The sequence below is a fragment of the Podarcis pityusensis genome, assembly GCF_964106645.2.
Source record: "Podarcis pityusensis genome assembly, chromosome: 6".
Taxonomy (NCBI): Eukaryota; Metazoa; Chordata; class Lepidosauria; order Squamata; family Lacertidae; genus Podarcis; species Podarcis pityusensis.
In genome coordinates this window covers 62,551,489-62,578,049 of record NC_138030.1, presented here as the reverse complement: position 1 = coordinate 62,578,049, position 26,561 = coordinate 62,551,489, and the positions used below count along the sequence as shown (strand labels likewise).

The window sequence follows — 26,561 nt, the reverse complement described above, 5'->3', positions numbered from 1 at the left end:
TGGAGCATGTGGTAGAGCACCTGTTTTGCATGCCAAAGGTCCCAGGGGAAAAATCCCTAACTGAAACCCCGAAGAGCTGTCACTGCCAGCTAGTAAACTAGGTGGACCAATGGTCTGACTCTGTAAAAGCAGGACTTTTTTAAATCTGGAACTCAGTTCCGGCACCTCTATTTCTAGAAAAAATAGCACTGAGCATAAGGCAGCTTTTTATTTACTTGTTATTAAATTTGTATACTACCCTTCATCCATACACCTCAGATCATGAAAATATAAAATAAGAACACAAAATACATAACAGGAACAAAGCAAAACAATAAACCTCCTTCCTCCACCCCCTCCCACAGACACATTTAAAAGGATATAGGGTGTTAGCCAAAGGCCTGGCTGAAGAGAAATGTTTTTGCCTAGCACCTAAAGGTATATAACAGGGGTAGGCAACCTAAGGCCCGTGGGCCGGATGCGGCCCAATTGCCTTCTCAATCCGGCCCGCAGATGGTTCAGGAATCAGCGTGTTTTTACATGAGTAGAATGTGTGCTTTTAATTAAAATGCATCTCTGGGTTTTTTATGGGGCATAGGAATTCATTCCCCCCCCCCCCATATAGTCTGGCCCACCACATGGTCTGAGAGATGGTGGACCGGCCCACGGCTGAAAAAGGTTGCTGAACTCTGGTATAATGAAGGCGCCAGGCGAACCTGGCTGTGCTTCTGTGAAGGAATCTTGTTTATTCGAATGAAGTGTTAACGGGCATTGTGTAATGTGCTCCGACATTTGTAGGGTAATGTTACATTGTAATGGATTCGCTGTGGGGAGTTTTTTATCTGGCCCAGTGAAATATTGCTTGGTGTTAGAATTCTCGTTATGCATAAGAATATGCTTGTTTTGACTGGTGCATTCGAGTTTTGAATTTTGAGTTGGACTGTGTGATTGACTGGGGCAGGACTAGACGTTCCAGAAGAAGTGCACAGAGAGAGAGAGAGAGAGAGAGAGAGAGAGAGAGAGAGAGAGCGAGCGCCAGGTGCTGGTGAGAAGAGGGCTAATTGAGAGTTGGTTGGTGGAGTCAGGAAGGAGCAGGAACAGGAACAGGAGGAGGAGGACCAGGGGTCAGGGAAGGAGGAAGAAGACCATACAGATAGGTAGAATGATGTGGTGCATGACGATTTGATTATTATCCCTTTCTCCACCAGATGGTGCTGTTGATTTATGATTGAATGCACAAATATAAGAAGTTAGTCTTTTCCAGTTCATGTTAGGGAAGGATGAGCAAAGGTTGGTCCTGTTTAGAAAATCACCATGCTTGAGCAACATCACTGATACGAAATTCAGAATATAACACAAGAATTATCAGTGGCCAAATAACTTGAGATCTGGTGTAGTTTAGCATAATGACTTAGCTATGGATCAGAACTACCATGAACTCAACTGGATGACTTTAGTTAAGCCCCACCCCTCATTTTGTTCCCTTCCGAACCATGTGGGTAATTCTGTGTGCTTTACAAGGATGCTGTGAGGATTATAACAGAATAATGTATTGAACACCTGAAAGCACATGGGGCCGTGCCCCTGATCATTCCTATTGCCATCTCCCCTGCCACCCTCACAATAACCTCTTAGATCAGGGCAACCCAACTTATATGAGGTGGGCTGCAAGAGTGCTTTGATGCAGAACCCATGGGCCACACACAGCCTCATGATGCAGGACAGGGGAAGCAAGGCCAAAACTGGACAACAACACCACACCCCCCCCAGCCCTCACATTCCCTTCATAAAGCTGGCTAAGCAAGATTCTGGGCTATGGGAAGGAGGCACAAAGCTTTGTCAGGGGCCAGGAGCCCTCCCACCTCCTTCCGAAAGCTGGGAAAGTGCTAAGTAGGCTTTGGGAAGGAGGTGCATATTCTCTAGCCTTTTCAAACCATTCCCATATCATCACAGCTCTTTAAACCCCTTATTTTGCAAACTGCCCTGAGATCGTTTGATGAAGGGTGGTATATAAATTTAATAAATAGATGAATAAAACCCCATCATACCCTCACAACTCCTCTGTTCCCTTCTCTATTCAAACCTCTTCTGTTATTTAAAACTGCCATTTAAAAAACTGCCTTTTCTTTTGCTCTCCTGCCAAGCCCTGAGTTTACACAAATCCAGGACTGTGATGAGGCATTTACATATCCTCTAGTGGGACTGCACAATGACAGCCTTACATTGTTATCTATATAGGAAGATATAACTCAAAATCAAAAATGAGGTAACAGCATGTTAACACTAAATGCAAAAATCTGTAGAAAAGATGTGCCCTGTGATATATGGCATGTAAAGGGTTAAAATGAGATTGACTGTTACACAATTGCTCCTCAGTGGGTGTCAGCCCTATACCAATTCAGTTTGGTGCAAGCCAGCCTCAGAGCTATTTGTTTTTCCTCTGTAGTTCAGCAACTGCTTTTTTGGGTGTATGCTGTGGTGTAGGGTTAACAGGAAGGTGTGCAACCATGTGAGTAGATACATAAAGGATCCACTGAACCATATTGCATGGTGTGAGAGCTGGGCCTGTTCCCCATAGACATCTCAGCACAGTGGTTATAGCATGAATATGAGTTTCCAGGGAAGCTGGTACTTCAGGGCAATGTGGCCAGCAACTGGAGAAAGTGGAAGCAGGAATCTGAAGTATACAGCATTGTTTGCGATGCAGTTATAAAGGATGGTGAATCAAAAGCTGCCCTATTTCTACATGTGCCTGGGGAAGAGGCTAGGAAGGTTTTCAATATCTTTCAGTTCATCAAATAGTCAGATAAGCAAAATACATCATTTGTTACCAGCAAATCTGAGGCCTACTGCACTCCTAAAAAGAATGACTTGACAGAAACAAGTTCTTCACATGAATTCAGATGGAAGGGGAAAGGACTAATCGCTATGTCACTGATTTAAAGATGCACAAACTTGTGAGTTTGGAAAATTGCTTGTCTTCCTCATTAAATAACCATGCTGTTTGTAGATCATGCTCAGGCAGGCTGAGGGCTAGGTTGCTAAGAAACCTTTATTTAAATCCTACCTTGTGCTGTAGACATTTGTTAATCAACTCCTGGACAAGGACCATAATCCTTTGTGGATGCTGTGCAAAAGGTATCCCCTGCTCCCTGGTGTTCCAGTTACTGTTGCTGGCAAGCCTATTTATTTCTAACTGGACACTGGTGCAGAGAATGTGGCCAAATTATTGCACAAGAAGGTGAAACCAATCCCAGCAAGTGTCACCCTGACTGCATTTGGAGGGACAAGAATTACACCAAGAGGAACATTCGTAGCCTTTTGCAAGGAAGGTGTTTTGAGGTGGACCATGCAGCATGTGAGACTATGCAACTCATCAGGTGTGTGAATGAAGATCATGCCACTTGGCCACTGCTAAAGACATAGATAGCTCCTTACAGCACACTCCTTTCCAGGTGTGCATCACATTTATGCAGACTAGTGCTTGCTTCGGCAGCACATATACATTTATGTAGACTAAGTTGTATCCCTAGTTGTTTAGGGATGCAGGAATATCTCCAACACCATAGAGGACCAACTGCAACCAGCCCCACAGTACCTCAAGTTCATTGGGTCATCTCTAAAGTGACTAAGTCTATGTCCTGAACCCCTGGCTTACCTGGCAGCAAATCCAAAGTCCAGGGTCAAGCCACACAACCAAAGTCCAAAGCTCAGGAAACGCAGTCCACGGTCAATCCAAGTAGCCAATTCTGAAGTGCAGCAGTCAGAATGCAGTCCAGAGTCAAACCCAAAGCAGACTCCAGGAGCATTCAAGCCAAAGTCTATCAACAGGGGCAGTTGAGCAGACAGCACCTCAGCTCTGCTTCCGTCTTTGCTTGTTGATTGCAGCATCTGGGCTTGATGAGGCTTGTGACCTTCACCTGTTCTGAGCCTACTCCAGCTGAGGAATCACACACCTTCTCCCAGAGCTAATGAGCCCCACCTGGCCAGCTAGGGAGCTGGGCTGCAGGCTATTGTCTGCCCCAGCCTCCTAGAATGCCCTTCCCTCTGCTCCCTACATCTCAGAGCCCACTGTGTTCATGGGGACAAGAGCCCCTCTGGCTCTGGTGATGGGTTCTGCTGCTCTGGTTCCTGTGCATTCACCCCCTGTCACCTTCTGAGTACTTCCTTCCCCATCCCCTGCTTGCCCCAGTGTGTCCCAGTCCTGGCTACACCCCTCGCTGGGACACTCTTCCTCCTCCCCATCATCCTGCCAGTTCATGACAGCCTATAGCATGGGTGAGTAGCTGAAGTATTATACAGAAGAAGAATGGGTCGCTTAGGCTGTGTCCTGACCCTAGAACTTCAAGAAGGCTGTCAGGAGACAATTTTACATTCACACAGATATTGATGTCCAGAGAAATTTGCCATCCTCAATGAAAAATATGACTACTGGCAATGGGTAGGAAACCCAGCCAGATGGGCGAGGTATAAGTAATTATTATTATTATTATTATTATTATTATTATTATTATTAATTCTCAAGTCGTGGACTGAAGCCAGGTGACAGCAAAGTGGATGCCATTAATGAAATGCCTCCACTGGATTATAAAAAGGGTTTGCAACAGTTCTTAGAGATTGTTCAGTATTTGGCTGAGTTCATTCCCTCTTAGGACTGTGCAGTGTGGCAAGTTGTCCAGAACTAGCTTTAATCCTTCCCGCAGTGGTACCTATTTATCTGCTCGCACTGGCATGCTTTCGAGCTGCTAAGTTGGCAGGAGCTGGGACAGAACAACAGGAGCTCACCCTGTTGCGGGGATTTGAACCACTGACCTTCTGATCAGCAAGCCCAAGAGGCATGGTCACAGTGCCACCCGCTCCCCTAAAGAGTGTCATAGTGTGGGGGGGGCTGGGGGGGGCGTTGACAGCAAGAGATCTGTCTTCATTACCTCTTCAGCTTCTTCTATGTTTAACCACTTCATGCAAATATTCTGCAGTAAAGAATGATATAATTTAATCATATTTCCTTGGCAATCCAAAATTTAGAACTGCAGGTACTTTCACATCATACCCGTAGCAATCTAGGTGACAAACCAGGGGAAGTGGCATTTGAATGTGCTCCACCTGACCTATTCATAGATTAGCAGACAAAAAGGTTATTTAAGAGGTTATCCAAGATAACCTGAGACCATATTTACCTATGACCTTTGTTCCTGTATCACCGGCACAAAGAAGAGTTGGGATTAGGAACTGAGAATGACTTACTTGTAGTGAATGGCTTCAGTCACATCACATTTTGTTTTTAGTGATTTGTGCAGCCACTCTTGGGAAGTTCTCCAACGCATGAAAAACTATGTTTATTAGTTAAAATATAGAAGTAAGACCACTACTGCATAGACATTTTACAAACTTCTGCTTCTGCTTTCCAGCCATCACCAGGAGGCAGATGGCTCTTCTATATTAATTTTCAGGTACCCAGACAGTTTTGCTTACATTTTACTGCTCTCTGCGATGCTGATAAAATGGGCATTTCATTTGTGGGGAACTGGTTTAAGATACTGGTGTATGTTGGTTTGTCATTTAATACCAACTGGTGTTGAGATGGAGGCTAAGGAAAATTATTAAGCCCATGAAATAAATTTATGTGTTTAGTTCCCTATTTATTACGTTTATACCCCGCGTTTCAGAAATATTTTCCATGGGGCAGCTTATAAGTTTTTAAAAACCTGCTGAGTTTTACAAAAATTAATGGGGTACAACACTGCCATAACTTGCTGCAGGGTATGAGACTCTTAAGGTAGAAAATCTGTTTCACCCTATGTGTTCTTATGTATTTATTAATCAGTAAGAGATTTGCCTAATTCAGTATCTTGTCTCTACCAGTGACTAGTATGTGTGTTTGTGTTGAGCGATTCATACCTTGTTCACTACCACCAATGGTGACGTTTAAAAATTCTGCATTAAACATGCAACTGAAGCACAGTAGATAACTAAAAAGAACATCTAGGAAAGCCCAACCTAAGTCATGCTTTAATTTATTCACTTCATATAAAAATCTCTTAAGAATGCATCTGAACACAATATATAATACTATAACAACATACATTGTGTGAAACTTTGAAACAAAATAACCACCTGGAACAATGCAGTGTTCAATAGACATACAAACCCATTGATCATGCACAACTGTGCTATTTCATCAACTAGTTAGTCACAAGTTGGACTGAAAGCTTGGAACATAGTTTTACAAACTGAGATTGGCACTGTATACATGCCTAACAAGCTTTGTTGGAAGAAGTTTCACAGCACAATTATAACACCAGTTCACATTTTGTCATAGAAATTCACATTGGGTTGTTCATTAATTGGAAACTGACACTTAACATTTTGTGGCATTTTACTGTAGGTTTCCTCTTTCAAAGTTTCAGTAGTTTCACATCATCTGAACAGATGATTCTAAATATTTCTCCATCACCCACCAACTGTGATGATTTCCCAAATGCCAGTGAAAATGAAACCCCCGTGAGCCAATGCTACCTGAATGCCCTCTCTGGGTTCAATATGTCTCTTTTAAGCTATGTTCAGGTTTCTCTACTTTATGCAATACAAAAGGTTACAAGAAAGGCAACTCTTATGCAGAGTATTCTACACAAGTAACATCACCACTGACAGGCAATGTTAATTTATATAAATTAATACTTACAAAACATTACATTATATACATTAAGTAATAAATACACTGTTATAAACAGTACTGGACATGTTAGAGCTCAAGGCAAGTGCAAGAGAGAAAAGGGGACATGAACGGTGGGGAAGAGAAAACACAAAGGACCAAACGTGCAACTTCCACCGAGTGTTTTTTTAAAAAAAATAAGGGGAGGAGAATGCACATCACATTACCTCAGTATGTTGACTTTTACATGTGCTGTATTGTGCTATGGAACAGAAAGCTACACTTTATCCTGTGCAAAAGAAAGGTCAAAAACAATTAACTGGGGGCGGGTGGGGGGACATTTTTCAGTAGCTAACAACACAGGTTTTGCAGGGTTGATAAAGTGACCAATGGTGCAGTAATGCAAAGAGGAGGGCACCCTGCTTGATTTAGCAAGTCAACGTGATTAAACTGCAATAAAGAAACAAGTATTGCCCCTACAAAGGAAGACCTATTTCGTTAAAACAGGAATATTTTTTAAAAAAATTATACATCAATATCAAACATGTTTTGTTGTGTACTTAGTAGGTTTCTTGAAAAGACGTGGAAGTTTTTTTTTTATAAAAAAGGCACACGGGTCTGCAGACAGGTGGACAAGTTTTAAATGCAGAGTTACAAATCAGTAGTTCTAGATGCCAGACCTGTCTAGATTTCAAAATCTCTTAAGAATAGAAAATATTTCAGCCGAGTGTTGTTCACGATCAGGCTTGTTCAGTTGCAACTCACACTGGTTCCAGATTTTGTTTTTTTTGGCTGACAAAGCTTAAGCTGCAATATAAATCACCTGTTAATTTCCTGAGCAATCACTACACGCTCTTTAACCCTGACTCCAATCTCAAGTAGCTGGAAAGGTCTTTTAGCCAATGGTAGGTGCTGGCCCAAGACCTCGATTTCAGGCTAGTTAGCAAGACAACCTGCATGTGCATGAAGTATTTAAATTCACCCTTACAGATAACAATATATTAGGTATCGATAGGTGATGTATCTTCTGTCACAATTTCTATATTAGCTTCACTTTGGGAACCCCTTCTTCCTGGGTCAATCACACAGAGTGTCTTTGTACTGCTGAAGTAGCTGATACCATCACTTTCTTTCTCAGGCCCATCAGAGTCCTCTTCTTCAAGCGTGAGCTCAAACTGGAACTTCTCCATCAGGCCCTGACAGTCTCTGTTGCGTTCATCAAGGGGAGGAGAAGGGCTCTGAGGGATCATGCTCTGGTACCAATTCCTGTTATCTTCTAGAGTATCCAGGATATCTTGGGCGTCTGGCTGCACTAGGTCTGCCCACGTCTCCCAAAGCGGGTGGACAATGTAATCAATGAAGCCAACCTGCAAAGCAATAGAAAGTAGTTACCACGGGTCTAAAGTTCTTAAGAACAAAAGAAAGAACTGTAAGAAAATACACAACATGAAAAGCTGCCGCTATAATGGGTGCAAAATGTGGTGAACTGCATTTAAGCTTGGGAAAAAAGAGAGAGAAACTGAGAGCTGAAATTGACATGTCCTTCCATCCCTACCTCTGATGTGAAGTTTTGTAACAGTTTACAACTGTTAACATTGCACAACACACTGTATCTTTGGACAGAAGCAGAGGGGTGGATGATGTTTCCCTTTAATATTTATATTCTCCTCCACCAGGAAAGAGAAAGGAGGCAAGTGCTCTTACACCCAGTCCCTTGCACTCAGTGTGGGGATACAGTAATGTTCTGTGGAAATGGTGTGTCATTGTGGGGAAAGAATGATGCCTTCACGTTTTGTCTGATGAGTAAGCTCTGAACTGAGCTAGTTCTAAGTTGCTTGACAACAGGAAGTGCAGAAGAGAGAAAACTGAATGGCCATAAAAGCTATCGTCTTCCGCCTGGCCAAAGGTTTGTCACTTAATTCCAAAAGCTGCTGGACGGCAACTTTACAGAGCAGGAAAACAGCTCTCCAAGGAGCCCATCGCAGTCCTAGGATGTTTGGTTTGGAAATCACATTTGCCTTCTTCAGACACAACAGGATGTTAAATGAGCCGTTGTAATTCCATTGTAACCATTGAGACAGCTTAAGCCAAAAGGTGACGAAAACTTCCTGCAGAGTATGCTCAGGAGAGACCTTTAAGTTAAATAGCTTTGCCTGGTTATTAGAAGGTGGGGTTCTTTGGCATTTTATAGCCATAAAGAAACGCCACTAGAAATTTTTCAACTTTTAAAACACTAAGTTGAAAGTTTATTCTATTAGCAGACAACTTGAACCAGGAAAATGCATAGAGTTTGTTTTACCTGTTTTGGGATTGTAAAAGACATTGTTTATTTTTTTGTGCTATATTTTCCATTATTATTATTATTATTATTATTATTATTATTATTATTAGTTTTTTTCAACTTGATTTTCTCCCAAGGAATTAAGGGCAGCATACAACTTCCCATCTATCTTATCCTCACAATTTCTGCTATTTTTATCCTGTGAGGTAGGTTAGCCAGTGACAGTGAGATAGACCAGCCAAAGATAACCTAGTGAGCACTCGGTCCCTACAGTTTAAGTTCCACTGCTCAAGCCCAGGCATAGCTAATGTGGTGCCCTTCAGATGTTGTTTAATTACTGCTCCCATCTTTTCTGACCATTGGTCATGCTGGCTGGGGCTGATGGGAATTTCAGCCTAACAACATACAGAGAACACTGTATTGGCTACCCCTGATATAGGCATTACCCCAAAATGGTTCTCAAGCATTTGCAACTAGAATTGGGAATATAAAAAATAATGATTATATCCCTCACACAATGGAGATGTTCATAGCTGACAGTGGAGGATTTTTTTGCTAAAGTCCGCAAAGGTTTCAGAGACATCTAGATATTTGGAATCAATCTGTGTTCAGCACCAGATAAAAAAAGAAACCTTCTGGAATTACCAGTAAATGCAAATAACACAGAATTGGGGGTGGGGAGGACATCCACCCCACCTTAGAAAAAGCTCAAACTCAAGGCAAAACCCCAACTGACTATGTGTGTGGGGGGGGGGGGAGGTAAAGTAAAGTCAAATACCTGTGACTTCTCCACAGAAGCTGTGTGCTTGTCACACATTGGGCTGATTTCCATTCCTCTCTCCCGTTCTTTGTCCCCCTGCTGGAAAAATTCCTCCATGATTCTGTCTGTCCACTGTCGATAGAGTTCAAGGGATTTTGTGGGATTACTTAAATCAGCACAATGGACCATATTTCGGAGAACCTGTAATTGCATAACCTGCATTAATATGAAGGCTCACATAATCAGGCAGAATAGAAAAACATTTCATTCTCTACTTGCTGGCACATCTTGTACAATTTCACATTAAAAGAAGAACATTTTGATCACAAAAATGCCCTTATTTTGGAGTATTTTATAAAAAGAGAACATTAAAATACATTTTTACTAAGTCAACATGTGGATTATTTGGTGAGAGGTCATGTTATATCACCCTAATTAACTGTGGATATGCATGATGAGCAATAATTTCGGTCTGTGCAAGCTGCACTAACACTCTCCTGAATACTCAAGTGCAAAACTAAACTAAAACTAAACCTAAACCCCAGAAGTGGGACTAAATCAGGGACTAGGAGTCCTGTTTCATTGGTCATGGAGGCAAGGATTCCAAACCTGAAGGGATGGGGGATGCAGGACCAGCCCCCAAAGTGCTGTGGGACTATTGCCTCTCCAACCCAAGGATGCAGCACTGCCATTCTTGGACTTGGAGGACTTTACAGCAGATGACCTGAGGCTTCTCTGCTCCACTGCAGTATTGGGGAAGGCTTGGTTCTTTTAAGTAAAGCAGCCCCTTGCAGTGCAGGCAGGGCTACCAGTAAGGCTTTAGTTGCTGCTGCTATATAAGGGCTCAGTTTATTCCTTGCTGGAGTGACTTCAGAGCTCTGCCTTGTCTCTTGCCTGAACATCTCCTTTTCTTAGATCCTGGTTGGGCCTTGGCTCACCACACCACAGAGCAGGACAAACATCTGCTTATACCAGCTGCACTGGCTCCCGGTGGAGTACAGGATCAGGTTTAAGGTGCTGGTTTTAACCTTTAAAGCCCTATACGACCTAGGACCCTCGTACCTACGGGACTGCCTCTCCTGGTAAGCCCCACGGAGGACCTTACAGTATACAAATAACAACACCCTGAAGATCCCGAGCCCCAGGGAGATTAGATGGACCTCGACCAGAGCCAGGGCCTTTTCGGTCGTGGCCCCGGCCCTGGTGGAACACTCTCTCAGAAGAGACCAGGGCCCTGCGAGATTTGACATCTTTTCGCAGGGCCTGCAAGACAGAACTGTTCCGCCAGGCCTTTGGCCAGGGTTCAGTCTGACTCATTTTCTCTTTGTATGAACAAGTACGAAGGAGGTTTCCCAGCCCGCTCACAGGTCCTTATAATATCAGTGGAAATAGTTGGTCCTGGCGAGTATTAACCGTTTTCAATTTTAACTTGAGGATGGCCATTTTTCCAGTCTAATTTTAACTTATTTGAATTAATTTTGGGATGCATTTTAATCCATTGTTTGTTTGTTTTTATGTATATTGTGTTTTATATGATGTTAGCTGCTCTGAGCCCAGCTCCGGCAGGGGAGGGTGGGATACAAATAAAAGTTACTATTATCTATTATTATTACCTACCCTTTAGCTTAGAGTTGCATTCCAAATTACTTTACGCTGCTTGTGCCTTAAAGATACAAGTGTGGAAGAAAGAAATGTGTCCAGACTCTCGTATCTTGAATCTGATTCAAGATCAGTTGGGAGAGAGTTAGAGTGAAGATCTAAAGGTCCCTGGTTCATCTGGGTGTCAGCAAATCCTACAGAGTGTTAGTATAGTAGTGAGACTGAGGTACCCAATTTCAAATTCTGTCTCAGCCATGGGATGAACTATCTCTCAGTCTAACCTCCCTCAGTTAGTCGAAAAAGCGTCACTTCAGTTTTTTTCCTGATCTTTATAGAAGACGTAATATGGCATGCCATATAATCTACTTCACATAGTTGCTGTGAGGATAAAATGGAAGACAAAACTACATTTACCAGCTTGAGCTCCTTGGAGGAAATAAATCAAATGAAAAGTGGTTCTGTAGCACCTGAGCTGTCAAACTCATGAGTCTGATTCAGAATTGGTGACCCTGATTTATGCAGGTTCACAGACAGTGCCTGCCAAGACTGGCATCTAGCTGGCCCTTTGTTTTTCCAAGCATAATAGATATCCGAATGTCTGTTTAGTCATGTTTCTTTCCACCCTACTTACTTCCTAGAAGCTGGAATATGTTATATAACTGTTGTAGCTCTCAGCTGCTAGTGTGAAAAGAACTTAGCAGCAATGGAGGACAACTTGAAAGTCTTAAATGTAATACTTTGAGCTATGGAGGCTGAGCTCTAGTCTGCGTGAAAGGGAATTCTTATAGAAGGAATGGGGAACCTGTCCCCCTCCCACAATGCTGTCAGAGTCCAGCTCCCTCCAGTCCAGGTTAGCATGACCAATAGTGGTGGATGATGGTGATTGGGAATCTAGTGACATCAGGAGGGCCACAGGTTTAATGTAGGAGATTCTGTGAAGGGATATTTTTCTTTCATATTTATGTAATGCTTATTTAGAAATGGGAATTCTGTGCCAACTGGGAGAAACTCAGAACTGAAGAACAATGGGTTTGTCATGGGGCACTGTGCATTGCCACTTCTGGCATATCTGTTGTGATAGATAACCTGAAGCACTGAGGAACTGTAGGACAAATATTTCATCAAGATAAGGGTAAAATAAGTACCCTCATTTAAAAATATTTTTTTCAAGTCACAGAAATTTCTAGGAATATTCTAAAATGGTTGTTTCTAGGTGTATCATCATCAAAGTGGAAAAAGCAGGTAAACTATTGGAAGAGAGTCCCTGTCTTTAAGGAATAAACTTCTTCTTTCAATATTCTTTGCCACCCATGACAAGTCTTAATCCTTGGAAGCCACAAGCATGTGAAGAAGAAACTTTCAGATTGCACAACGCTTGGCTGTACTACAAATCCAAATGATCACTGAACTGATTGTACTCCTTATGACTGTGGGATCCTGTCTTCTCCAAGTGGGTTTGAAGAATGTAGGAAACCACAAACACCAAATTCCTATCTGGTGGAGAGGTTTGTATGATTATATAGTTTACGTGCACAAATGTCAGTGTGCTTATCAGCTCAGTCATGTTTCCAAATGCAGTTGCAAGCACAGGGGAAATTTTGCATTGCAACATCTACAGTAGCGTATAGTCAACTGCCCACCCGATTTCCTCTTACTACCCCCTTTGGTGCAAGTCACTTCCACAGCCATTACTATGCCATCCTAAAGCTGCAGGTGGCCTTGTATCCTCACCTTAGAAAGTTACCCCCCCCCCAGCCGCTCAACTACCTGAAAATAGGCCAGCTTTTTCCACCAGAACAACAGCGCAATGTCTTGTGCTAGAAGTCCTTTGATGCACAGCAGAGCAAACTATCAGGTTCTGGACACACCTTCTCCACAGTAAATCAAGAACATAACTTGTCATGTTTTCTGTTTTGATCCCTAAAGGAAGTCACAGTAAGCAGTATGCCTTTTTAAAAGAGAAGTAGCATCACAAAAACAGAAGCTCCCATACACACCTGTATTCTGTCTGTGTAGTTATCTAGAAGCAGAACTCCGGAACTTGTCACTTTTTTAGTTTCCACCATAGTCTTTAGGTCTGCCAGTAGGGACATGTGTTTGGACATATCTGTGGCCAAGACCTATATGAAAAGAAAAATAATTGTTGTAAATGCAAGGAAGTAGAAACCTGAATTTCAGTTGCATGCATTAGAAAAATGAGCAGTAAGAAGTTTTCAGGGGGTGGGATACCAAATCCTTACCATGTCTATCACCATTTTCCTGAGAGTTTGACGTTGCTTCTTGGTCAAGTTCTGGAAGATGTCACAATGCTCTTCTTGTAGCAGCTTAAAACCCACAGCAAGGTGGTGATTTTCCAAGACTGACTCATCATTGTACATCAGAGCAAGCTCAGAATCTGACCAAAAAACCCACAAAAAACAGATAATGTAACTCATTATTTCCTAAGGAAATTCATTTTCAGTATATTCGAGGCTTCATGATTTAAAATGAATGTATTATATTTATTACAAGATTTTTTTTAAAAAAGATCTAATTAGTAAATAATTTTCATGAAGTATAACTGCCCAAATTGGTGATAAGTGTGTGTGTGTGTGTGTGTGTGTGTGTGTGTGTCAGAGCTGCTTCCAGATCCTAGCTCACAGAGGATCACGCTAGCCAGCGATCATTAAACAAAAGTCTTTATTGAGTTACAGTTTCCATTCTCAAGCTGCTGCGTGCAACTCTACGTCTCATGGTTAGATCGGCGAAGCTCCATCTGAGTCTCCGCCCCCTGTACACCAGTTTAAGATTCTAGCCTTACTCCACCTCTTCCGTCTCTCCTTTCTCCTCTGGGTCCTGCTACCCCCCGGGGTCCCTTCCTTCCTGGATTCTTCTGACGCTGACGTTGACCCCCCTGACTCCTCCCCGTCTTTTCGGCGGGCTTTGGGACCTGGCTCCCTATCCGGGCTGCCAACTGCACCGCCCTCCTGTACATTTGAACTTGGCGCGCGCGCCCAGCCTTCAACCTTCCTCTCGACCGTTTCCTCGCTCCCCGATGGAGGCGTGGCCAATCCTGACTCATGTCCTCCCACTGGCAGTGCGCCGCCTGATCCCGATGCCTGGGACTCCTCCCCCCTACTGCACTCTGGTGTGGACGCTGGTCCTGATTTCCAACTGCTTCTCTCTGAGTCCCCTCTGGCCCCTTCTTCCTGGGGTGTCCCCCTCGGCACCCCCCTTGCTCTGACCATGGGAGCCCCTTTCTGTGAATCTTCCGATTCGCTGGAAAGACTCAGAGACCTCGGACCGCTGTCATCGCTAACATTACCTTCGGACTCCTCCCCCTCGCTCTCTATTTCCTCCCTTTCCTGTGCCTCTGCTCCTGAACCCCTGACAGTGTGTGTAATAAACATAGGACTCACTTGTATTAATAAGAAACTGGTTGGAGACACCAGGGTGATCCACATCATGAATTGCTGCTGCAAAAATGGCTGCAAGAATTTCCAGATCAGTGAAGACAGCCTAAGGCAAAAATGAGCAATAGATAGATCATAATTTTGAACTCATTAACCACGCACACAGACATCAACAGAAACCAAATCATAGGCATTTCTTAAAGTAGGACTTGAGTTAACTAAACTGTTTTAGTCACACATTATTAAAATGACACACTTTAAAACTTTCAGGACCACTTGCCACTTTCCCTCCATTCTGACACATTCTTCTAGGCACAATAGACCCTGTATACCCACTACAGGTAATGTAACTGCACAAATATAAATCTACTGCATTCAATATTAAGTTTCTCCATGTAAAAATTTAAATTTTGATATCAGAGTATTGCTGAGAAGTTCCATCTTAGAAATCAAGGTCTAAATCAGGCTTCCTCAACCTCGGCCCTCCAGATGTTTTGAAACTACAGTTCCCATCATCCCTGACCACTGGTCCTGCTAGCTAGGGATCATGGGAGTTGTAGGCCAAAACACCTGGAGGGCCAAGGTTGAGGAAGCCTGGTCTAAATTAATCTTACTAACTATATACCCAAGCCTTCCAGATGTTGCTGGACTACAATTCCCAACCATCACTGGCCGGTGGTCATGCTGACTGGGGTGATGGAAGGTGAAGCCCAACATCTGGAGTGCCACAGGTTCTCCATTAGTGGTGTGGAAATCAGTTTAATTGTGCAACTACCAATAATGCAAGAGCATATGGGAACAGCTGTAGAATCCCAGAAGGGTGAAAGCAACTACAAAGGAAGAAGAATTAAAATAAAACAAAGAACTGTTGTAAATAAATAATTAATCTGCGAAACAAATTCACTATTGCAACATGAGTATTTCTCACTGCAAGTGGGGAGCTACTCACATCCAAGGCTGGGGTGGACAGGAGGACATGTGTTGACTGGGCTACATCAGCTGCATGGAGACTGTTGTGGTAGGCCACATCGGAATGGTAGTGGTCTTCCAAAGTCATCATGTAAGCTATGAAGGTATCTGATGAGATCTTGAATGTCTTTAGCAGATCTCTCTCCTGTTTCAAGGTAATTTAAATTGCAGAAGGTTATAAGGTGATGCAAACCTGAAGGCTTCATCATGGGGGTGGGTGGGATGGGACTGTTTGTTGTTGCTGCCTTTAAATGCAACCATCTGAAGCAATATATAACCAGTGAAATTACGAACCTGAAAAATGGCATACATAATGCAGGTGAGAGGTCTACTGTGTGAATATCTTGCAACGTTAAATATGTTCAAACCCCATTTATTCAGATCCTCCAGCTCCTAGAGGGGGAGAAAACACTCAATATTAAACAAAAAATAATGGATATACAACACTAATGCAATGAAGGCAAGCCCATAAGTAGTCTATAGCTATATTTATAAACTCAAAACTCTCTCTCTCTCTCTCTCTCTCTCTCTCTCTTTCTCTCTCTCTCTCAAACACTAATAAGATAGTTATCGAAAGAACATTATATATCATGTAAAAGGAACAAGGAAGAACATCTCTTCCTAAATTGCAGCTACATATATGAACATAAAGTCGAACCTTGATTTTCGAACAGCTTAGTTCTCGAACGTTTTAGCTCCCAAACGCCGCAAACCCAGAAGTGATCGTTCTAGTTTGCGAACTGTTTTTGGAAGCCAAAGATCTAATGGGGCTTCTGTGGCTTCCAATCAGAAGCCGTGCTTTGGTTTCCGAACGTTTTGGAAGTTGAACGGGCTTCCGGAACGGATTCTGTTTGACTTCCAAAGTATGACTGTATTTAACTATTTTTTGCTACTATGCCAGCACCAATTATGTGCTAGGGAGTAGTGAGTCAAAACTAGACCCTGTAATGGTGAATTCTTAAACTACATAAGAGAATACTTTTCTGATATAATCAGAATATACATTTGAATACTGGTGTTATATACTATATTAAGCAGCTGACCAAAATCTCTCTCTCCATTGGTAGCAAGTGGTATCTTACACCAAAAGACTAAAATAACGATAAGTTAACTGCACTCACCTTGGCTAGATGGTCTTCCTTTTCTGTTTTCACACCAAATCTTGAAATGCTAGTATTATTCAAGCTTGAACTATGCATTAGCTTTTTCACACCACTGATCTGTGTCATGAGCTGCTTTTTCTTTTTCTCTCTATCCTTCTGTGTGGGAGAGGGAATCTCCACATCATTCTGTTTGTCTGTGAATAACATATAGAGAAATGAATTACAAAATTTATGGAGCAAAGTATCATCTGTTTTAATATCACTTGTGTACAATGTTTATATTATACTGCTTGCTTATTCAAAATAGTTTAAATAATTTAATGGATTTATAAATCTAATGTTTGGATACTGTTACAAATAAAGACAAAAACTATTACTATTGCCAAGATTATTTTTAATGATTAATAACCAAAGGTGGAGCTATGTGATGGATGAAGTCAACAGGAGCCATTAATGGCAGAGGCCCTTAAAAAGGGACCAATATCACTGACAATTTTAACACAGTGATATCTTCATTATTTGTTCAATAGATATTTTGTGCATTTTATCAGTGCTTGGATAAAGACTGTGGATCAAAGTGTTCACTTTGTGGGTTAAAGTGTTCACCTAAGAATATCCACTGAAGACAAACGAGTTATTTTTACTTGGTGGTAAAACAAGAGTAAAAACATTTAAAATGTCATAATGTGTGTGTGTGTGTGTTCACAATCCTAAGTGAAATGTGGACTTTCAGATTAATTTTGTGTGTGTGCGTGCGTCAAAATGCTTATTTTGGAAAAACCATAGGTTAACACTATCGCTGAAAGTTTGCTGACTGCTTAAAATGGGGGAAACAAATACCCACACACATAAATTGTCACTATTAAACACTACCAAACAGAACAAAACTGCAACAGATCTTACTGGATGCATTTGGGCAAAGGGAGCGAAGCCTGAAAGTTGTTTTTTTTTGGGGGGGGGCATTGGTTGTGGAAAGGTACTAGTATTTAAATACTTTGTCACTGCTCCATATAATGAAGAAAAAAATCACTAAAAAACTTTCATTAAGAAAAAAGAATGGCTATAGTCAAAGCAGAAATCAGATGAAGAGAATATAAAAGCAGGTAAGTAGGGCTGTCCACAGAGTTAGCTGACATGGCTGCTCTAACTTTTCAGCTTTATAATGCACCATGATGAATAGCCCCAGGCAAGCAAACACCATTCTCAACCCCACTACTTCAAGCCTGGGGAGTATGGAGTATGGAGGGTTGCTAAGCAATGGCCTGCAACATTAACTTCTGCCCTCGATAGCACCTGTATGCTCTTATACTTCTAGATTTTACTATTTAGGTTTTTCTTCTGCTTAAAGGTGGTGTCAAGGAATAAATCACGCTCCCTTCATACGCCACGGTTTCATCTGCTGCCCAAGACATGTCATGATGAAATGTGCGCCCCACAGCACTTTGTCCAGTTTCTTTGCTCAAGCTCATCCCTACACAGCACTGGGGCTTCTACGATCGCCCTGCCTGACCACAGCTCCTTTCATTGCAGTGGAGACTGATTCCTAAAGTCCACTAAAAAAAATTTTCGATGAGAGAAACAAATGACTATACTCAAAGCAGAAGTCCACTAGGTTCTTAAAATGGGTTGTTGGGCAGCGCAGTGGGTTTGGGATTGGAAAGGAAGGGGTTGGGGTTGTAAACATAAGAAGGGCCCGCTGGATGAGGCCACTGGCCCACCTAGTCCAGCACCCTGTTCTCTCAGTGTCCAACCAGATGCCTGTGGGAAACTTGCAAGCAGGATTCGAGGACAAGAGGACTCTCTCATCCTGTATAGTTTCCAGAACCTGGTGTTCAGAAGCATTACTGCCTCCATAGTCCTCTCCTCTATGAATTTGTCTAATCCTCTTTCAAAGCCAACTCGATTGGTAACCATCACTGCCTCCTGTAGGAGTGAGTTCCATAGTTTAACTAAGTGCAGCTACATCACTGAAGCATCATTGCACCTGTAAGAACAGCCCTGCATGCACATCAGAGCCTGGCCATGCTTGTTAAAACCTAACTTAGATACAGAATGGAATGGGTTTGGTGCTAAATAACTTACCCAGGAAAGTGTTTGAAATATATTCAGACACTTGGTTCCCCGATCGGCTCATTTCCGAAAGGTGTGTCAGTTCTCGGTTCAACATTCTCTTGAACTATTCGTAATTAGAAGAAAAGAAAACCCAAACCATCAGTTTTTTTGAGCGATACATGCACAGTAAATAAAATGGGACATTATTAACTAACTTAAAGATGACATCATTCAGCAATGCCTTTATAGATAGTCTATAAACATATAAGAAATATTTTTAGACGACATGGTGCGATTTAAGGTTATGGTGCTGTCAGTTTTTAAAAATATCATTTTAAAAAGGCAGATACATTTTACCTAATTCTGGAAAACTATGTCGATTTTAGAGCTGTTTTTGGTCTCACAAGTTATAAACCTGTTCTAAATCTTGATCATGAGCGATTTAGCAACGTCCCACATACAATACAAAAGCAACATCAATTTATAGACATTTTTGCCAGGTGAAAAATGAAACGTTAATATGGAATTTGGCTGGATTATCAAGTTGCATACAACTTAAATATACTTTATGTAAATGATCATAAAATGATGCTCCTATTTTTCATGACGTTCTGTTTGTATGGCAATATTACACCTTACTGTAAAAGTATCTAACATGTTTAAGGCTATATAGCAATAAATATGATTCTGATATATACTTTACATATAAATAACACAACTGGACATTATTATTTGCTTTTCTTTATTTTAAACCCACCTTGATATAACCCCAAGATACAGATAACAAATAGTTTGCCTCAGGCATTTTTGGAAGACTTTGCACGCCAAAAGTGAGAAATCTCTTATGAAGAATTTGCAGATCAGAGGGAGGAACTCCTCAGGAAGAAGGATTTCCCGGTCAGTGAGATTAATATTGGTAAAAGTCAACAATTCCTGTAATAATGGCTACTTGCTACTCCAAGACAACACCAAGGTTTGTATTCCAGTTTTGCAGAAAAGAATGTATTGTTGGAGGTTTTGTCGGCAAAACACACACACAAAAATGATGTAAAAGGGCTGCGGAGAGGAGTGAGAGCTAATCCAACTGTTTCCAGCAAGCTGCCTTAAAGCACTTATGAATTATGAATAGTCCTGGTTGCTTAGTTTTCTGAAGGTGGGTTTCCAAATTAGTGTTCCTTTGCTGAACTGAGCGAAAATGAACTGATGGCTGCTTTTGTAGGCATTGCTGGATTTAGCTATACTGTACAGCCATCTTTTCAAAAGAAAGATTAAAATGGAGGAAGCACCGTGCATATCTAAACAAGGCAAAATAAGGCGAGCAGCCCCCCCCCCCCTTCTTCCTCCTCCTCCAGATCACTGCATTGCCATTATGGGAAATCCCCTTTCACTCACAGAGATTTTCAAACACAGCTTTAGGACACTGATTTAAAATTATAATTGTTTTCTCCCTACCCATTCTAATATGATTTTGTATTTCTTTACATATACAGAGAAGATACATATGCTCATGTCTGGCTAAGAAGTATTTTAATGTTTCAGTGCAAAGAAAACCAGACAGCTTTCACTTCTGAAATTCTTAGCAAACATAGAAAGTGATGTTATATCTGCAGAGCAAAATGTAAGATGATTTCCATAGCCTGTTCCCTAAAAGAAGTTATTCAGAAGCCCAATTTGATGCAGGATGCTGCATGTTTTCATTTGCAAGCCCAGGCTGCAAAGGAACCACTGCATGCAAACGCTGCCTCTTCTTATGTCAGTGTATGAATCCACACTAAAAGCACTCAGTAAAGTAAAATAAATCAGACTGAATATTTGTTGTCATTTAAAGCACATTTGCACCGCTTTTGTCTCTTCCCCCGACCACTTTAGAAGTCAGGGATATTCTAAAAATAAAGGTGAGCTTCATATTATTTCTGTTTTTAATTAGCAGCCAGCGTAGATTTATAATGTAAAGCTGCTATCTTCCCCACCCCCACCCCACATATCTCATTCCCTTCTTCAAGAGTTCATATACAGCTGGTCAAAAGAATACCATGGTACTATGGCAACAGCACCACATGACAGCCACCCTCCTTTACAGACAGGCTTCCCTTCAGATTACTGTCATGCAGCCCTAATGGCCTGCTACAGGAATTCCAAGAGTGCTTTAAGCAAATTGGAAGCTAATTCCTGAGATCCAAAGTGGGTGTAAAGCAAGTCTAGTAATATAGAATCTCCGTCTCTTTGGACAAAAGAAATCCTGCTATTTATTGGTTCAAACCTAAGCTACAAAAGCTGCGACCAGAAAAATATTTTTATCTACTTCTTAAAAGCTGTTAAGCATTTTTGGTACCAGAATCATGACGTCATGATCTATATCATGATAGAATACATATGAACTATAAAGAATAGTCTGTTATATGGAAGTTGCATTAGAAGTATTATTCTTTCTTCAGTCACAAATCAAATGCTTAAAATAGTATACAGGTGTGTTTAGCTATTTTTTAGATAAATTGCTTGTTTGGTCTTTATCACATATGAAGAACCAGCCTGCCCAGAAATTTTAATTGTACCCCATGCCCAGATATTATGTAAATAATTTCTTAGAACTCCTTGTTTGCTTGCAACAAGGTAAGCTTAGTGTTGGAATTCAAGCTACATAAATGTGCTGTTAAGAAGTAGAGACTTCTGCTAACTCTACTCTGCAGGGCTAAAAAAGTTTGACCTGAAGAGGTTCCATTGGAATTGACTGACTAATCACCACCACTAAACAGAAGTTGCACGGGATTTTCTCCATCCTAACAGGTAGAAACAGGGACGCGGGTGGCGCTGTGGGTAAAACCTCAGCGCCTAGGACTTGCCGATCGTATGATCGGTGGTTCGAATCCCGGCGGCGGGGTGAGCTCCCGTTGTTCGGTCCCAGCTCCTGCCCACCTAGCAGTTTGAAAGTGCAAGTAAGTGCAAGTAGATAAATAGGTACCGCTTTATAGTGGGAAGGTAAACGGCATTTCCGTGCGCTGTGCTGGTGCAGGCTCGCCAGAGCAGCTTCGTCATGCTGGCCACGTGACCCGGAAGTGTCTCCGGACAGCGCTGGCCCCCAGCCTCTTAAGCAAGATGAGCACGCAACCCCAGAGTCGGACACGACTGGCCCGTACGGGCAGGGGTACCTTTACCTTTAACAGGTAGAAACAAGATTGGTTTCCAATAAACCATTTATGAACCTTATTCTTATCCCACCCTTAGGGCCACCTTTGACTGGTAGATGAGACATCCCACATGTCAATCATTTGACATCATTGTGGGCTTGCTAATTGCTTCACACACTGCTTCCCAAAATGCTTTACACAGCCAGCTGGTTGTTGGGTGCTCGGGAACTGCAGCACAAGGAGTTTTGTCAGCCCTATGGCTGATGCTTTGGAAGAGCCAGCTGGCTTTGGGGCATTTTGGAAGCACCGCACAATGTCCTTTCTTCTCAGCCCTGTTTTCAGTGCTTCCCAAGCATTGGGACAGCAAAGAGGATTTCTGCAAGGATCGGCTATGCAATCGGCTTCCCCATGGGAAATCAGTTGCACAGCTCGTCCTACAGGTTTGAACTCACCACACACCAGCTGATCGATAAACCATAACCATAACAGAATTCCCCCATCCCTCCACACACCAGAATACTCTACAGTGTTCACAGATCTGAAGTGATTGCTGTGAAAATGAAATAGCTCCAAGTTGTGATGGAAAGCACTAAGGGATTCGTTCAGAAGCCATGAATAATTTTGACCCCAGAACAAAATAGTGAAGACTGAAAACTAGCAGCAGCAGAACAACATCTGTTAGACACATACTCTTAAGTCCTCTATGCGACTGCTTAGTTTATTTTCCCAAGTGGGCTATATACGCAGTAACAGGAAAACTGAACAGGTTGTATAACCAGTTCAATGGCAACACGAACCTTGCTAACAGCAGCCTATGTTGTGTCTTTTAGATTGCAGGAAGAGCACACAGTCAATACTACCTATACATGTTTTGTCCAAATAAAAAACAAATCTGAGAATCAGCCGTCAAAGAATGTTCAGAACTTTTAGCTACTCTGGCTTATTACTACTCCTACAGTACTCAGCTGCCCTCACTTTCCACAGTTTGGGTTTGAATGGCAAATATGAATGCTTTGGATTTTGGAGCCAAAATCTGAAATGCTAGAAGAGAAAGCGCACAATCCTGGTGTTTATGTACAAACAACAAAGAATTATGAAACTCTGACATTAAATATAAGCTACAATGTATCTGAACCGTTTCCTTTACAGACTGTGAAAAGAAGTCTTTTAAATTGCCTGCCAGCATTGTGTGCTTCCAAGTGGGTGCTCTGGGAGAAGCGTCACATGGACAGAGGCAGCTTCTGGTGTGCGTCACTCTCCGACCGGCTCATGATGGGTTTGCTCAGGAATATGTCATAAGATATGGGCAAGAGAAGGTGTGAATGATGCTCCCTGTGAAGGTCAGGAATCCCAGCCACGTAGGCGCAGGGGAATGACTTTCAAGCTCATGAATCTCATTTAGGACTCAGATCAATGGACTGGTGCGCCAACAACTTAGTCAAAAGCGAAAGAACGCCAGGCTTTCAATTAAGGAAGATTTTATTCTGAGAACCAAATCAATGTAATCTAAGACATTTAATTTTATATTGAACACAAAGGTATAGCTCTGCAATATTAATAAAGAAGTTTGAACAGGAAGTGGTTTTCTTAAATTTGCTTACAGTTGGGGAAATAATATATATAATCTGACCAGCAGTCTACAGGGGAGAATTGCCTTTCTGCTGACATTTGAAGAGCCCAGCCATCTATAAATTAAATAGGGCCTATATGAGAGCAGGCTGAAGACTGCATGGGTCTAAGAAAGAGTTCCTCTCATACTCATTGTCCAAACTTCCTTCGCTCACAATACACTTCCTTTCAGATGGATGTGTACAATTAACAGTGAAATCCTTTGTATGTCTATTCAAAGGTAAGCTCTATTAGGTTCAGTGGGAGGTAAGTGTGTGTGCAGATAACATGACAAGAACCGTCATCATGAACATGACAAGAACATAGACCAATCTAGCCCAGCATTCTGTTTTCAGGGTTTATGCTCACTTAACTTTCCTCTGTGTTTTTCAGGCACGACCTGCGATTTAAAGCTCAATTGGCGCAAACATCCCTTTGCAGCAAACCCAAATTGACGTCTGCTCTGATTTAGCTTTAAAGAGCGGGTTTTTGCTCTTTAAAGCTCAGGGGGACAAAAAAACCTCACCAACAACTGCTCAGACATGGAGCATTAAAGCACAGACCTCTGCCTGGGAAGAGTGAGGCAAAAGGTAAGTGTGGAAAAGCCCTCAGAATGGCCAACCAAATGCCTATAGAAAGCCCACAAGCCTAAATGGCAATCTGAAGAAGCACCAGTTTAATTGGATGCTACTGGAAGTTAGGCATGCCCGAATCTAATTTGGATCAATTGAGCAAGTGCTGAATTCAGAAGAGGGGTCCATTGATGTCAGCTGCATTCAGATATATGCTGCTTAACTTTCTCTTGGTTTTTGCCATGTCCAAATGTTGTGCCACTCAGTGGAATTTCCGTGATAAAGGAAGGGAGGAACATACAGGGCACTGATAAGTTATGACTCTGCTTAACAAAATGTAATCCAGTGACCTTTTGAAGCAACTGGTATATAGATAAATTGCTTGCTTGGTCAGCAACTTCAGATGGAGTTTTATTCACATTGAGTATGTACCATACAAACAAGCCTTTATAACATTTATATGGAGCACTGACTGATGTCAGATGCTGCATAGAAACACAATTGTGCCTGCAGGGTAAGCAAATACTGATTTCCCTGAATAAATCCATGAATACTAGTGTAGCCCTCTGTAAAAAAATTTTTTTTTAATCTAAATTACTAAAAGTGACATGTAAAATAACTACTGCATATAAACAACAGAAAATTATAACTACTTTGGGTTAGGTAAGTTGAATGAATGCAGCAGTTTGTATATTTCAGTGAGCTTTCACAGCTTAATTTGCATTCATAATTTTTCCCTGCATGTAGAGTGAGATTAAATTGTATTATTTTAATTAAGACAGTGAAATAAAGATACTGCATACACATAATCATTTACAAGATCACACTTTGTGAACATCTGAATAGATGATTAAGCTTAAAACCCATTCTATCATTATCTTTTAACAATGGTCAATGCAAATGTAAAGCTGTGAAAAATAGATCCCAATTGTGAAGTTTTCCTGTTATGCATGTTTTCAGGCTACTGTAAAAACAATTATGAGCTAATTAACTGTGCCAGACATTGAGTCATTCTTCAGTTAATAGGTTTGCCTATTGTAAGAATTGCTAAGTATGATGGTGTCCCTGCTTTTCTTGTTGTTTTTAAAAACACTGCACTTACAATTCTTTAAAAGGCTTTGGGAAGTACTACTTCAGATTTGCATTAATGTTGATGTTTTACATTTACAGTAATAAATTAGTCATCTCCTTCTCTTTACTCAAGAGGTCCAGCTCCGAGGGCCTTCTGGCAGTTCCCTCCCTGCGAGAAGTGAAGCTGTAGCGAACGAGGCAGAGGGCCTTCTTGGTGGTGGCGCCTGCCCTGTGGAATGCCCTCCTACCAAATGTCAAGGAAATAAACAACTATCTGACTTTTAGAAGACATATGAAGGCAACCCTGATGTTTAGAGAAGTTTTTAATGTTTGATGTTCTGTTGTGCTTTTAATTCTGTTGGAAGCCACCCAGAGCGGCTGGGGAAACCCAGCTAGATGGGCGGGGTATGTATAAATAAATAAATATTATTAATGATCCTGGGTAAATTTGTTTATCAAAGTTTCTCACATCAACTGCATGAACTTACTATTAGAACTGACAAAGTTCTTGCTACTGAGCTCAAATCCCACATAATTACCTCAGCAACTAGTTCTTGGTCTATTTAATATAGAGTACACTGGGCATAATCCACCTGTCTCAAGGCAGTAGATGGACTTGATGATTTCCCCTCATGCTTTCTAGTCCTGTAATTTTCTAAAATAAGCGCCAGTGCCAAGAATGAGGACTTTCAGCATGCTGGACCAATGCTGGACACATGGAATGATGGAATGTTCAATTAACCCCTTTCGGTCAATTTCATGATAAATTACAACCTTTTTTACTTTTCTTCATACTTCTTTCCATGGGAAAGCATGGAAGTGCTTGAATGGGAAAGAACTGCATAGGATTTTTAGATCAATTCAAGTTGTAAGATATTCAGACGAAATCAAAAGTGAAATCTGTATTCAGCAAAGATGGAGGCACAAATTTCCTTATTCTGAATATGTTAAGCATTAAGGGATATGGCAGCAGAAAGAGTTAGGAGATGAGTCCGACAGATGGACTGACAAACTTACGACTTTGTTTAATATTCCTGTAGTCCTCCTTGTTTTTGTCCATGGAGTTTTCTTGGCAGGGATACTGGAATGGCTAGCAGGACAGCAGTCATGAAATTAAAAGACGCCTGCTTCTTGGGAGAAAAGCAATGACAAACCTAGACAGCATCTTAAAAAGCAGAGACATCACCTTGCCGACAAACGTCCGTATAGTTAAAGCTATGGTTTTCCCAGTAGTGATGTATGGAAGTGAGAGCTAGACCATAAAGAAGGCTGATCGCCAAAGAATTGATGCTTTTGAATTATGGTGCTGGAGGAGACTCTTGAGAGTCCCATGGACTGCAAAAAGATCAAATCTATCCATTCTGAAGGCAATCAGCCCTGAGTGCTCACTGGAAGGAC

The 26,561-nt window shown here is 41.6% G+C and overlaps 1 protein-coding gene and 1 long non-coding RNA gene across 8 annotated transcripts in view; one reads left to right on the top strand and one right to left on the bottom strand.

Moving 5' to 3' along the window:
• Positions 1–5,976: 5,976 nt before the first annotated feature.
• The window catches only part of PDE4B (phosphodiesterase 4B), a 262,363-nt gene continuing 241,778 nt past the window's right edge, over positions 5,977–26,561 (bottom strand). For 6 of the 7 annotated variants that reach the window (XM_081011763.1, XM_081011764.1, XM_081011765.1 and 3 more), the window contains 9 exons: positions 18,818–18,911; positions 16,754–16,929; positions 15,927–16,025; positions 15,613–15,777; positions 14,670–14,769; positions 13,512–13,666; positions 13,269–13,391; positions 9,691–9,873; positions 5,977–7,998 (listed from right to left, as the gene is read on the bottom strand). In XM_081011763.1, the coding sequence (XP_080867889.1) occupies positions 7,633–7,998; positions 9,691–9,873; positions 13,269–13,391; positions 13,512–13,666; positions 14,670–14,769; positions 15,613–15,777; positions 15,927–16,025; positions 16,754–16,929; positions 18,818–18,911 (1,461 nt within the window). In that variant the 3' untranslated portion in view covers positions 5,977–7,632. Of the gene's footprint in view, positions 7,999–9,690; positions 9,874–13,268; positions 13,392–13,511; positions 13,667–14,669; positions 14,770–15,612; positions 15,778–15,926; positions 16,026–16,753; positions 16,930–18,817; positions 18,912–19,544; positions 20,040–26,561 lie in introns of those variants that run through there. The other variant, XM_081011769.1, reaches the window with a different exon arrangement.
• LOC308480414 lies at positions 21,321–25,710 on the top strand. The gene is made up of 4 exons (XR_013988091.1): positions 21,321–21,571; positions 22,743–23,761; positions 23,914–24,110; positions 25,299–25,710. It is a non-coding gene; the product is annotated as an uncharacterized lncRNA (long non-coding RNA).